The following is a 13,954-nucleotide window of genomic DNA, read 5'->3' as shown; positions in this document are numbered from 1 at the left end:
TTTAGCAATATTGCTGTCGACATTGTTGTTTTTCAAGCACCCATGTAGATTGTCACCATCTATGCCAGCAGCATGTCTTAAATAATTAATTTAGATCCCAGATTTTAAATGAATGTTGTAGGATGTAGGCGGTCAGCTAGTCTGGATAGGGATAGAAATTCTGTGCATTTCCACACAACATAGTTTATCGTGACATTTTGTAGAAATTGCTAGCCGATGTTTAATCAATAACTGCTTTTAGATCTAGATGTCCGCATGTTCTGTTTCTGCAGATGTCAAGCGTTTGGGCCGTATATCTGAACAACATAACCGGACAGCTGGAATTCCGAACTTAGTCGGCTGTTATACTGATCACCTCTTAGTATTTCCGACGGACATAATGTAAATGAGCTCACATGTACTGTGGAGTACCTGTATGAAAGCAGTTAGTCTTCCGGCTAGGACGGGAATATGCTGTTCATATAAATACAGTCATTGTAACAAGGATGTTTTATTGTCACGTGGAGGGATACTGGTTGTAAGGCATGCAGATAAATGCATCTAATTGACAGCCTATACCCCCCTTCCTCAAATCTTGCCCTGGGGGTCCAATGCACTGCAGTGTTTAGCTCCAACCCTGATCAACCTCACCTGTCTGGGATTCTCTAATGATCCCAAAGACATTAATTGGCATTGATTAGCATGCTCAGGTGTGTTTGATTAGGGTTAGAGCTAAACTCTGCAGGAAAGTGGATCTCAAGGTCCAGATTTGAGGATCCCTGGCCTATACTGTACAGGGGGTGTGTCTTTTTACAGTTTATATTTACCCAAGTTTTAGGAAGTAGTCTACATGTCATTTCTTACAAGGTCTTACACCAACCACTAAAGCTACAAGGAGGGAAGGAGAGTGAGTTTATCTTAGCACATTTGTTTAACAGGTGCTTGTGTGGTAGATGTGAGGCTATGCCATCAGCAGTGGAGAGTGTGTGCTGTAGGGAGGTCGACGCCTATTGGTCCCTTGTCCAAAACCTAGATCCCCCAGAAGACATTACCTGCCTCACACTCCATCCAGGGTTTGAAGCATCCTGTCTGAATCCTTTTGTGCTGCAGATAGCATACATGAACTTCAGACAGGAGCATGGCCCTCTTCAAGCCAGCAGACCAGAGTAGGTTTTGAGCAAAAATTATTTTACTGCAATTCAAAATAGCTTTTCTACACCAAAATAGTAAATCCTGTTAAGCAGGTTGTTAAACTGAGTGGTTTCCATATACTTACTATAAAAACAACTTTGGGGTTGTGTAGTACAGTAGAATATCAGCCAACAGGACATGCAATATTTACCATTGGAATTGTTTACTATGAAAACATGGTATGATCAAAATGTATATATGTCCCAATCTACACCACAGGCAGTTCCGATACACAGCATACAGGCAGGTTGTCCGCTGGGCGTACGGAATACTAGGCAGGAACATTAGAAAAGCCATACCTTCATGTGTTGTGTCAGCAATAAGGAGGCAGTTTGCAGAGGAGGGACAAACATACAAAGGTTTCCAGTGGCCCCGCTTGGAAGACGATTAATAAATCCATAGTGAAACAAACTACTGGTAAAATTGATCTTTTATTACATGTTAAAACGTGAGTGTCGTGCGAGATGGAGGCTGACTGCCTCATCCTTGGCAACCTTCTGGACGGAAGAGGTGAGGGGGGCGGTGCAGCAGAGGGCCTGCGGTGTCTTGCAGTATTCCTCTACCAGAGAGACCATAAGATTTGTTGCGTATACTTGAGGAGAGAAATGTTTAGAAAACATTTAGTTACATGGTTGACTCACATAAAAATAGATAGATTCACACAAAAAAGATATTGAAAAACTAAGTGAAACTACTAACCGTAAGATGGTTTCTAAGTAGTTAGAACATTAGGTCTCCAAAGCTAACCCAATGCAGTGAAATGCAACATAAATATATGACATTAATGTTTTCAGTTCAAATGGGTCTAAGACAATGACTCATCTTTGCAATTATTTTTTTGCAAACAATATGTAATGCTGTTATCTATAACATTTTGGTCTGCTATACAAGACTGCATTAGTTTTTAGCCATATTCATTCTGTCATCATTTCCTGAAATTGAGAAAAAAAAAGAAAAAAAAAAACTAATTTTATTAGTATCGATACTTTTAAGTGATGACACTACCTGCTGTACATCCCAAGAAAAGCCAGTATGTTTGGAAGCAAAGTGCAGAATGAGGGAATGGTAGGCCTCCAGGGAGAATGTCTGATGCTGAGGTGACAATTGTCGAATATCCTTTACCAGTGCTTTCCTGGCAGCTACACTCTCCAGTTTAGTGGGTGCTGGTGATCCTGAATAAAACGTATTCTGTCATATAATCCCTTGCATTTCATAACACAAGTAATTATTAGTACACATGGGATTATGTATTGATAAAACCAAACTAAAATTTACAAGCACTGAAAAAAATGTGACATCTGTTGTACCTGGTTCCAGCCACTCCTTGTTTCTTGCCTCTCCTTCCAACGGTGGATGTACGCAGCTGGCAAATGCAGGAGTGCTGTGTTCATGTATGTCCTGTACATTTTGCCTGCATCTCATCTGGATCTCCTGTAGGGGTGGAAGCTGCGGTCCAGTAGAGATGGTTGATGATGGCTGGCCTCCACAGCTTCAGATCCTCACAGTCCCTCTCTTTTGCAGCAGCATCCAGTGCTTTCTGTACACCTGTTCCAGAGCAGACAAACAGAGCAGAGCAAATTATTAGGAAATTATTAGGAAATTGAATTTAACTACAAAAAAACAAGTCTGTTATATAGAACTACCAACATCCCAATACATACTTTTCCCAATATGCCAGACGTCAAAGAAATGCCTTGTTCCTTCTGAACACATTTTCTCACGTACCCACTTGGCCACCTAAAACACAAATTGATTTTATAGAATTTAGAATTTATTTTGAGTGATACTGTGCCTGTCAATGCTGTTCAGATTTAGATCTCTCCTAGCATCATTACCTGCCACTTGCATGTCTTGGTCCATCAGGAACTGCATACTCCGCTTTAGACCCTCTAGCTCACACCAAGAGCTGCTTGGGACTTCTGAGCTCTGTAAAACCAACTGATTATTACTGAACAGTAACAGTAATATCAGTAACTAAATCAGACACAAGATTTATGTGTGACATCAGCTTACTTGGACAAGCTGAACATCCAAAACTTTGTTAATTCGATCCTCAATCAAGGAGTAGCTACCATATTTGGCACAGTGTCCAGGAGAATCTGATCTAAGAACGTCAAAAACAGTTACATTTATAGGGTAATGCAAAAACACATTGACCGGTTCTTGACGTGACGTGACATCATTGACGTGAGCTAGACCATTCTACCTGCAGTCACCAGACAGGATCAATCCACCCCCAGTCTCCTTCAACTCCCTGATGATCCCCCTCTGCTCATTCCTCCAGGCCTGCACGATGGTAGGGATAGTGTAATAGCGCTGATGGCGGAAAAAAGTCCCGGGACTAATGCACTGCAGTCCAAACAGCTTCAGCATCCTGATTGTCTGAGAAGCCATGCAACCTGAGAAGTGGATGGCACCGCTGAGTAAAAGGTTGCAGGCAGGCATGTTTCGATGCACCTTCTCTTGGTTTTGCCAGTAACGCTCATAACCACAAGTTCCGCAGGCCTGAAAGATACAAGATTCAATACTCAAGCAGCTTTAAGATGAACCAGTAAAAAACCTGTATAGTTAAGACAAATAATTAATATACATACTGTACATTCACAGACTATAATTCAGCTCCTCATAGACAGTTGACAAATAAGACATTACCTGCTTGACTTTTATGAAAGTTCCTTCCGGGTGCATTATGTGTCCCTGGGTTTCCCCGCAGCATGCAGAGCAAACCGTGAACAAGGACAGCAACTGCCTCTGGCAAACAATGAACTTGTCAACAGCACTGAAAACAAGAAAAGGAAAACACACATTAATTCTGACTATGGCATTTTTTGATACAAAATCAGAAACAGTTTCCATTAATAAAAAGGTTTTTACTTTGGGGCAGTGAGAGTAATTGTTCACCATTGTACATTCATTGGTAACAACACATGCACTATCTAATGCAACCCAGTAAAAAAATTATTTTTCTAACATTATGGAGTTCTTAATTTTTTAATGTTTACTGTCTGAAAAGTGGAAATGACAAAATAGTAACCATGGAGATCATGAAAATTTTTGACATAATCCTTATTTGTGATTGTATATGGCATGTATGGTGAATGATAGATATAAGCTATCTACCTAATGAACGATGTAAACATCTTATGTTGCTCTGTGATCCACGATGGACCACTTCTGGCTCAGGGTCCATTGTAGAGATGTCTCCATCTCCATCATCTTCAGGATCTGAAGTGGCAGTTGCACCCGCCCCGTCTTTGCTGGCAGCACTCTCTCCCAAAATCTGAAAACAGACCGAAATCACAACTTTGAACTTAAAATGTAGTCCTTTCATGAAAATCCCCCATTCATGTATTATTTAAAAGACTGCTCATCTTTTTAAAATCTTTTCAAAGTAGTCCCGAGCTGCATTCTCTCGCATGTGCCTTGTTGATACCAGCTTCGATTAGTCAAAGAAAACCAAGAATTACTTGGTTGCGTTTTGGAGACGGTGAAAAGTGTGCGCGCGCTCTGCTCATTCTTTCAGTTAAACATGCGCCCTGTCACAAGGGCAGCAGTTCATCTACATTACTCACTGAACAACAGACTTTGGCAGGGAAAAAAATCTATTTGGCGGGCGCTAAAACAAGTTAAATGCAGGAAAATTCATGCGTGAATTTAACCGAGTAGTAATATGCGAATGCAACCACATAAATTTTTTATTAAAAAAATACAATTTTCTGGAACCTGGTCTTAATAGCTCAATAAAATAAGTGTCAGGAGGCTCATGTGCCGCCTCACGGGGTGTAACAAGAGTAAGCTGACGGCAGCTAGGCGGGCTTTCGTGCCATGCCAAGACCATTATAACGTCAAGAAAAATATATTTGCAGAAATTACATGCAGAGCTACATTTCGATACAACAATTTATATATGGTATTATAAGACTTACTGTGCAAAGCTCCCTTTTTCGACGCGCAGATTCTCTGCTAGTGCTAACATTAACGTTAGACTCTTCACTCCCGCCAGATTTTGCAGGTGGACCTGCATGCACCGATGGCACAGCTCCATTTGCCAGCCTAACCCACTCTTTTCGTCGAAATCCCATGCGAAATTCCATAAGATCTCCTTGGTTGTAGCTGTCCGGTGTGACGTGTTTTTCACATACCACCGTGTGTCTTGTCAACGAGGAGGCAGCGAAATTGCTTCTCTTTGCCTGGACGAAACGTATCCAAGCACGGAAATCTTTGTGTTTCTTGTTTGGAAATCGGTGGACCCGAGTTGTTGCATCCAAAACAAACACAAGAATTCACCATTGTGACAACTCAAACCTACTATAACTATAATAACGAGAACGACAATCTCTATTTTCTGTTTCCACCTCTCAGACTACGTAAACCCACACTGAGAACCAGGGCTGCAGCGCCTATGTTTGCCTGTCGTTACGTCATATGACGCGTTCTCTGGGGAAAGGCGGGTTTTTGGAGCGTAGCTTAGAATAGGCACTTTTTTTTCTTAATTTCTGCCCGTGGGTGTTGTAAAACATATGTATTCTTATGTATGTCTTTTTAAATTTACATTTTCATGCAATATTCTGTATAAATTAAGTTATAAAATTAAATTGAAAGATGGCCTTTAAGGGTGTGATTAGCTGAAGATTATTGTGGGATCTTGTGATTAGTTGATGAATGTGTGCATTGTTAATGATAATATTTAAATGCAATGTACTGAGTGCCTACTAAGACTTGCATGTTGTGCATAATGTTTTGACCCTGGATGCTTACAGAAGGGTATAGATATTTCAATATATGGAAATGTATTTATTATTAATATATCTCAATCTATGTGCTTCTGTATGGGCTGAATGCTTTCATTCATATTTCGCTGTATATCCTGTTTTTATGAATAATCTGGGTGTATTACTGTTCATATTTGCTTGTTAATAAATTAACTGAATTCATTTCGAGTATGTATTCATCATTCACAGCTGCTGAAACATCCTTTAAATTAGTTTGGGCATATGAGGACATAAATTAGGTTCAAGTGCTGCATGTCCGCCCATAGAATAATTATTAAAAAAAATGACCAACTGATTACCAGCACACGACCACCGATCCGCGACGTTGCCACGTTTACGTAATGTTGTTAGCAGGGCTTTCTTCATTTTTACAACATCACTTTGACGCAATTGAGATTGCAGCGCGTGAAAAAAAGGTGAGCAGTATGTTTAATACAAGTTTGCCATAAACCTTTAATTTAATCCTTCTATACCCCCTTTAGTCATAATTAATTTTTTAAGCTTTGGCTAATTCTAATGCTTAACGTGATATGCTGTTTGTATAATTTTCTCGCTGTTTTTGAAATTAAATAATGTGATCAGACTATGAAGAATTGTTGTTTAAGTTACGCAATAAGCATCGGGATTTCGTGACAACATCTTCCTTAATTTTATAATAATCAATGAATTGTTGTAAACTGAGATTGGAATATTTAGAAGAGGTATATGTCCTGAATTCTACATGAATAATCCACAACAATGCCGTGCTATGGCACAGTCAGCGGAAGTTCTTTGACGCTACTCTTTGAATCTTCCGCTTTTCAAATGCGGAAGTGTGGTAAAGGATTGGCAGTTGAATCAGTCCAGTAATAATGGATAATCAGGTGTTCGAGTCCAGTGTGGAGCGGACATTTCAGTATCAGAGCAGCCTCCCTCCTCTCCCTGTGCCCGATCTACACGAGTCACTGGACAAATACCTGCATGCAGGTGAGAGGTCAACACAAGCGCTCGAGCACAAACAGGCATTCTGCTCACGACTTTATGTTACATGGGATAAAAAAAGAGTTGTTGGTGGCTTTTACACGTAGTTGATGACTGTAAATTAAAGTGCAGACTGCTCTGATTTCGTATTAAATTTTTCATTAGTAAATACTGGCACTGCCAGAGCTGTTTTAGTTTTGTCTTTCTATTAAAACTAATTTCTCTCTCTCTCTCTCTCTCTCCCTCACACACACACACAAAGTTTAAGCTGGAGTACTAAAGTTACCTAAACTAAAATAGAAAATTTAATAAATAGGCTAAATAAACCTGCATAGAAATATCATAAAAAATAACAAAAAATTACAGTACAATAATAGTAGTATACAAAGTACTTTTTACTTCTATGGAACTTTAAATATTACATGTACAAATTGTGGTATTTTATAATATTAACTACCAGAATTTGTACATGTAATATTTTATTATATGTAATAGTTTGTTTATCCATGAACATATCATTGTTGATCAGATTTGTGAGTCTCATTTTAAACTAAAATATTTAACTGAATTATTAACTTGATGTGATTGTCACATTGAATGAAATGTTAATATAAAAAAAATAATAAATTGTAACTTTGTGTTTTGCAAATTCTATTAGGTGTTATTAAATGACTTAATGTTTTAGTTTTTTTTTACTTTTTTGAAACTTTTTTTTTTCTCAGAAAAGACATTGTTTATTTTATAGGGCAATGAGTAAAAAACATGTGTTCACCTTGCTGAGAAACTATGTTATTTTATTATTATTATTATTATTTTTATTTTTTTCCAGTAAAACCTTTTGCATCTGAGGAAGAGTTTCAAGCCACAGAGGCTATTGTGAAATGCTTTGAGGAGGGCATCGGACAACAGCTACAACAGAAGCTTCTGAGGAGAGCCAAGAGCAGGCGTAACTGGGTAATAGGCTTCTTTTCTTTGCACACCGCTCCATTTCAGACAGGCTATGGAATCACTTAACTGCCATGTATTTTCGTATGTCGTTTATAGACTTTTTTTTTAAACCTGGCATTTGTTCTTCTTCAGCTTGAAGACTGGTGGCTGGACACAGCGTATCTAGAAGCACGCATCCCCTCTCAGCTGAATGTGAATTTTGGAGGTCCTACACCCTATGTGGAGCACTGCTGGCCTGTACGTGATGGCACACAGCTGGAGAGGACCAGCTTGAATTTGTGGTTCACCCTCCGGTACTGGGACCTTATCCGCACGTAAGTGATTGTTTATGTTGAACGAAGAAACAGCCGGTGTAGTAAATGTTTTTCAAAAGTGTCTAATTTCTGTTTATTTCTGAATATGAATGCATTGTTTTTGTCTGCATTAGCAATGTATTAAGTGTTTAATATGGCTGTTTGTTTGAATTTGCTGAAACTCATTAGGGAGAGGCTTGCCATTCATAAAGCAGGAACTATTCCCTTTGACATGGATCAGTTCCGCATGCTCTACTGCACCTGCAAAGTGCCTGGTGTCAATAAAGACACCCTCCTCAACTTCTTCAAAACAGGTTAGGCATATGCATGCTTGTTTGTATGCATGAATGTGTCCATATGTTCCTTTATGCTGGATGTTTGATCACTGTGTGTTGTAGAGAGCGAAGGACCCTGCCCTTCTCACATGATAGTGATGTGTCGTGGGAGGGTCTTCACATTTGACGCTCTCTGTGATGGCCGTATGCTCACCCCCCCAGAGCTGTTGAGGTATAGTGCCAAGTGTCCTAGTTTTCAATGATTCAGTGGATCGGTTTTATTGATCCAGTGAAATCTATGTCTTTATTTTGTGTGATTATGCACAATCATTGTTCTTGGCTTTGTTCCGAATGGAATACTAGAATACTACTTATTGAATACTGCGGCGTATACACTGTATACTGCCTTCCATTATTCCAAACAATATTGTTTGATAAATGCTCCACATACAGTAGTAGCATGCTACATTATGGTGATCAAGTTAAGTGTTCAATTCTTCAAGTGGTGTCCATTCAACATGTCGGAAATGAAAATTGTTAAAGTAAATTTTTCATTTTTATCCAAATGTAATTTTCAAAGTTAATATTGTTTTCAACACTGATAATAAGGAATGTTTCTCGAGCACCAAATCAGCATATTAGAATGATTTCTGGAGGATCATGTGACACCGAATACTGGAGTAATGATGTCTGAAAGCTTTGCCATCGTGTGAATAAATTGCATATGTTATAAAATAATATGGCCATTTTAAATGATTGTAATATTTCACATTATTACTGTTTTTCTCTATTTTTGATCAAATAAATGCAGCCCAATAAATGAGCATAAGAGACTTCTTTCACAGACATTACTGACCCTAAACTTTTGCATGGTAGTGTATTATTTGTAATGCGCATAGTATGCGTGTTATATACTGCAGCAAAGCAGCATGCTATTCCACGCATGGTCCTTGTTTTCTTTAGGCAGCTCACTTACATTAAAGAATGCTGTGATGGAGAGCCGGAGGGGGATGGAGTGAGCGCTCTCACCACTGAGGAAAGGACACGCTGGGCAAAGGTAAGAGCCACGCCCTCCACGGAAGCACCACAACCAATCACAGTGCAATATGCAAATGAACTCCACCTGACATTCTATAAAGGATGTGAAAGAATTGTGAAAAACCTTCACTAGAGTTTCAACACCAGTTTATAAATCTTTGTTTGAAAGTATACTGAAGTGTTATCATAATGAGATTTTTTTTATGTGTCCGTCTCTTCAGGCTCGGGAGTATCTGATCTCCATTAATCCTGTGAATAAGACCATACTAGAGACTATTCAGAGCTCTTTATTTGTACTCGCCCTGGACGATGCCAAGCCCTATTCCACCCCTGAAAACTACACACAGGTTGAGTACAATACATACACACTTGTGCGAGGACCATCATGAATGTCACTCAATTGCTGTATTTGTTCCATGAAGGACATTAAGTTCCTTTTTCAGCCATTTTGACAAAGATTTCTCTCTCTCTCTTTCGATAGTTGATCCACCTGGCTTTAACTGGTGACCCCACGATCCGCTGGGGCGATAAATCTTACAATCTGATCTGCTTCTCTAATGGGACCTTCGCTTCTAACTGTGATGTAAATAATACAACCATTGATTATTGCAGCATTTTTAGAATCTGTGTATATTTTTACATACATTACTGTTCAAAAATTTGGGATTAATATGATTTCTAAAAAATGTATTCATAGTTTTATTCAGAAAGCATGCAGTCAGTTGGTCAAAAGCGACTTTAACATTGTTACAAAATGTTCTATTTCAAATAAATGCTGAACTTTTAGTTCATCAGAGAATCCTGAAAATATGTATCATGCTTTCCAAAAAAATATTAAGCAACTGGTTTCAATATTTGATGATAATAGAAAATGTTTCTTGACAAGCAAATCAGCATATTAGAAAATTTCTGGATTAATGGCTGCTCAAAATTCAGCTTTTGAATTTTTTTCAGATTTAAAATTGTATCAATAATTTAACTGTAATAATGTTTTGAAATCCTTACTCTATTTCTGTATTATATATTTAATTATTCCTGCTGTATTCTGATGCAGTAAATGCAGCCTCAGTGAGCATAAAGAGATTTATTTAAAAAAACATTGAAAAAATCTCATCAACCCCTAAATAGTAATTTTATCACACAGTGTGTAGTGAAATGAAGTATGATTATGTCACACTCAGTGATTATGCATAATTATCATAATTTTCTTTGTATTTGTTTGTTTTAAAGCATTCGCCATATGACGGCATGGTTTTGGTATCTAATGCATATTATGTAGATCAAAATTTGAGGGCCTGTGGTGGAGTGTGGAAGGTAAGACTGTGTCTGTATGTAATTTTATAAGTGTGACAGTGCATGTTGAAATTATACTATGACTCCCAGGGTTCAAAGGTTGTGCGTGAGATGCCCTTGCCGGAGGAGCTGATATTCACCGTGGATGAGCGGGTGAGGAGAGACATCGCCCTGGCTAAAGAACAGTACAGCAAAAGTGTAAGTAACACACATATTGTTAGTGAGTCTTTGCCATGCAAACCCATAATGCATGAATACAAACAGAATACGCTGTGATCAGACGTGGTTTTTAGTAAACATAATTAAAATCACTAAAGCGTCTGTATCTATAGTCTCAGGACTTGCAGGTAGTCACCTATGCCTTCACCTCTTTCGGAAAAGCAGCCATTAAGAAGAGAAGGCTTCACCCTGACACATTCGTACAGCTGGCTCTGCAGTTATCATACTACAGGCTACACGGAAAGTAAGTGTGTCAGAAAACTGCCTGACTGAAGAATCTTACTAAGTCTGGCATCTTTCTCTCTTTCATTCTCAGGCCTGGTAGTTGTTATGAGACTGCCACAACACGCCGTTTCTTTCATGGCCGCACAGAGACCATGAGGCCCTGCACTGTAGAGGCCCAGCACTGGTGCAGAACCATGCTGAACCCTGCAGCCACTGTGAGTGCCTTGTGTCTAGTAAAGAAAGTGTTAGTTCAGCTGTCATTGACTCATCCTCCAAACCTGTATGAACCATCCTCGTCCTTATGATGAAAGAGTATCATAATAAAAGAATCATAAAGTTGTTCATACAGTTTGTGCTCTATATTACAGAAGCGTTGTGGCAAAGATTTTCAGCAAATAACAGGTTAAATTTCAGTCTGGCTGGTGTTTACACTATGTCATATGGTTGTATGGTATCTTTGGAATATAGCTCAGCATTTTTATTCTTTTTTTATTTGTTTGTTTGCTTTGGCTTTGTTTTTTAACACTTGACACCCCTCATCTACATTTCTTTGAATTTTTTGGAAAAGAGCAACTTGGACATTTTGCTAAATTTTTCCTTTTGTGTTTCATTTGTTTACTCTGGTACATCTGCTAGTTATAATTACATTAAAACAAGTTTCAGAATTCCAGAAGTTTTAAGAGCTGAATGTTCTTTTGGGATCCTACTTTTTTTTTTTTTTTTTTTTTTTTTTTTTTTTTTTTTTTTTTATGTACATTACTCTTCGGGTCATTTATGATTTACTTGCTGATATTTGAAAGTATTTTTACTCAAAATTTCTTCCCCATTAAATATTTTGGAACTTGGAAATCACACTTTTAAAAATCAGGACACCTCATATATCCAAGTTTTCCAAGAGCATGGGAACCCTGGTTTTCAAAAAAAAAAAAAAAAAAAAGTTATTTAGTGCATTTTTGCTTTTTTTCTGTCTTATTTTAAACAAATTTAAGTCGTTGGAAGTTGGAGCCCCTGACTCCTGGTTTAGAACCACTGCTCTTGACATTTGGTTTGCTTTGATGGCTTTTTTTTTGTTGTCTTTTTTTTATACAGACTGAAGAGAAAAGAAAAGCTTTAAATGCAGCCTTCGGAAAACATAACAAGTTGATGGCAGAGGCACAGGATGGAAAAGGTTTGTGTGTCAATAATGTGTGAGTGATAATATTCACACTGCGTAATGAATAATATGAAAGGGACCAATGTTTGAATGATACTTACACATTTCAGGCTTTGACAGACACCTCCTGGGTTTGTACCTGATTGCCAAGGAGGAGGGCCTTCCTGTGCCTGAACTCTACACAGATCCGCTCTATACTAAGAGGTCTGGCCTAAATCTTTGCTTCCCATGGTTCATCGCCAGGGTACTGATTTGTGTTTATTGCTGTAAAGACAGTTTATATTAACATTTTGTATTTACAGTGGCGGAGGGGGGAATTTTGTGCTTTCCACTAGTCTGGTGGGCTACACCACTGTATTGGGAGCAGTTGCACCCATGGTGCCACACGGATATGGGTTTTTCTACCGCATTCGTGATGACCGGTGGGTTCATATTAGATTATGTAATTAAAATGTTATACATTACAATTTATTTTAGAATTCTATATACACTACCTAGTATGATGTATCACTGGAATAAACATTTTAAAATGTATTTGTAAAAGTCTAAAATGTATTTTAATAATACATTTTAAAATATATTCAAATAGAAAAGTTATTTTAAATGTTAATATTATGTCACAATATTACTGTTTTTACTGTGTTTTTTATCAAATAAAATGCAGCCTTATTAAGCATAAGAGAAAAATCTTTTTTTTAAAATGTTATTCTAAATGTTTGACCTGTCATTTCTTCTTTCATTTTATTATCATTAATTGTATTATTAATATTATTTAATACAATTCTGTATCCAATTTATTCTTTTTTCTCATCCAGAATTGTTGCATCCTGCACTGCTTGGAAGTCCAGCCCAGAGACAGATGCTGAAGCTCTGTTTCAGAACCTCTGCACCTCTTTACATGACATCATGCACATCACTACCCAGTCCCAGCTGTAAAGCAGAGCATTCTGGGAAGTATAACCTAGTCTAACCTCAGTGCTTTAGTTATGCGAGAAAGTTGCCACACATTAAAATACATTTATTTTTAGAAATAATCTGGATTTAGTACAGCAGGTGCTTAAAACTCACGTGCCTTCAGTAAGTATAATGCAGATATATAATTCCTCTTTATTTACTGAATTTGAAGATTTTATTATCATGTGGCTTTTCAAACTTTTTCAAAGGCTTATTGCACTAAAGCCAAATGTTTTTGCACCAATAGAATATTAATGAATATTTTTATATTGTAAATATAAATGCTTATGTAAAAATGTTTTACCGTTTGTTACCAATTAAAGGTATAATATGCACTACTTTCCTAGTTATTGGGAAACACTGAAAAACTGTTCCTGAAAGTTGTAATTTTGATTGGTTCAGATATTACAGTCTGCTTCCTTCATCACAGGACCTTAAACATTTTCCACCTGTTAGTTTGAATAGTGTCATACTCATACATGCATGTACATTTGAATGTGAGTTGCCCACAGATTTACTAAGAATACAAGTTGGCTTGTTGCCGTTACCTTCAAAAGATATTATAAACATTGCCACCAAATATTCATTTAGTGTGAATAATCCATGTATTTGTGTACAAATTTCACTTGTCCAGCTTGTTCTACTGATAATATT

General features: G+C 37.7%; 2 protein-coding genes across 2 annotated transcripts; one reads left to right on the top strand and one right to left on the bottom strand.

The window, feature by feature from the left end:
- Positions 1-1,582: 1,582 nt before the first annotated feature.
- LOC128030245 (uncharacterized) lies at positions 1,583-5,653 on the bottom strand. Its single transcript, XM_052617713.1, has 9 exons — positions 5,097-5,653; positions 4,291-4,450; positions 3,823-3,949; positions 3,377-3,675; positions 3,184-3,274; positions 3,006-3,096; positions 2,832-2,907; positions 2,478-2,715; positions 1,583-2,342 (listed from the first exon to the last, which is right to left on the bottom strand). Exons 2-7 carry the CDS (start codon positions 4,308-4,310, stop codon positions 2,888-2,890), a joined length of 648 nt encoding a protein of 215 aa, XP_052473673.1. The 5' UTR covers positions 4,311-4,450; positions 5,097-5,653; the 3' UTR covers positions 1,583-2,342; positions 2,478-2,715; positions 2,832-2,887.
- Positions 5,654-6,699: 1,046 nt separating this feature from the next.
- LOC128030809 (peroxisomal carnitine O-octanoyltransferase-like) lies at positions 6,700-13,635 on the top strand. Its single transcript, XM_052618811.1, has 16 exons — positions 6,700-6,908; positions 7,732-7,856; positions 7,983-8,164; positions 8,333-8,457; positions 8,542-8,650; positions 9,382-9,475; positions 9,678-9,803; positions 9,938-10,039; positions 10,687-10,770; positions 10,840-10,947; positions 11,082-11,212; positions 11,285-11,408; positions 12,283-12,361; positions 12,457-12,550; positions 12,649-12,768; positions 13,162-13,635. The coding sequence occupies exons 1-16, from the start codon at positions 6,794-6,796 to the stop codon at positions 13,280-13,282; spliced, it is 1,839 nt and encodes a 612-aa protein (XP_052474771.1). The 5' UTR covers positions 6,700-6,793; the 3' UTR covers positions 13,283-13,635.
- The last annotated feature ends 319 nt before the right edge of the window (positions 13,636-13,954 follow it).

The sequence above is a fragment of the Carassius gibelio genome, chromosome A16 (genome assembly GCF_023724105.1).
Source record: "Carassius gibelio isolate Cgi1373 ecotype wild population from Czech Republic chromosome A16, carGib1.2-hapl.c, whole genome shotgun sequence".
Taxonomy (NCBI): domain Eukaryota; kingdom Metazoa; phylum Chordata; class Actinopteri; order Cypriniformes; family Cyprinidae; genus Carassius; species Carassius gibelio.
This window is presented reverse-complemented; position numbering and strand designations above follow the sequence as displayed.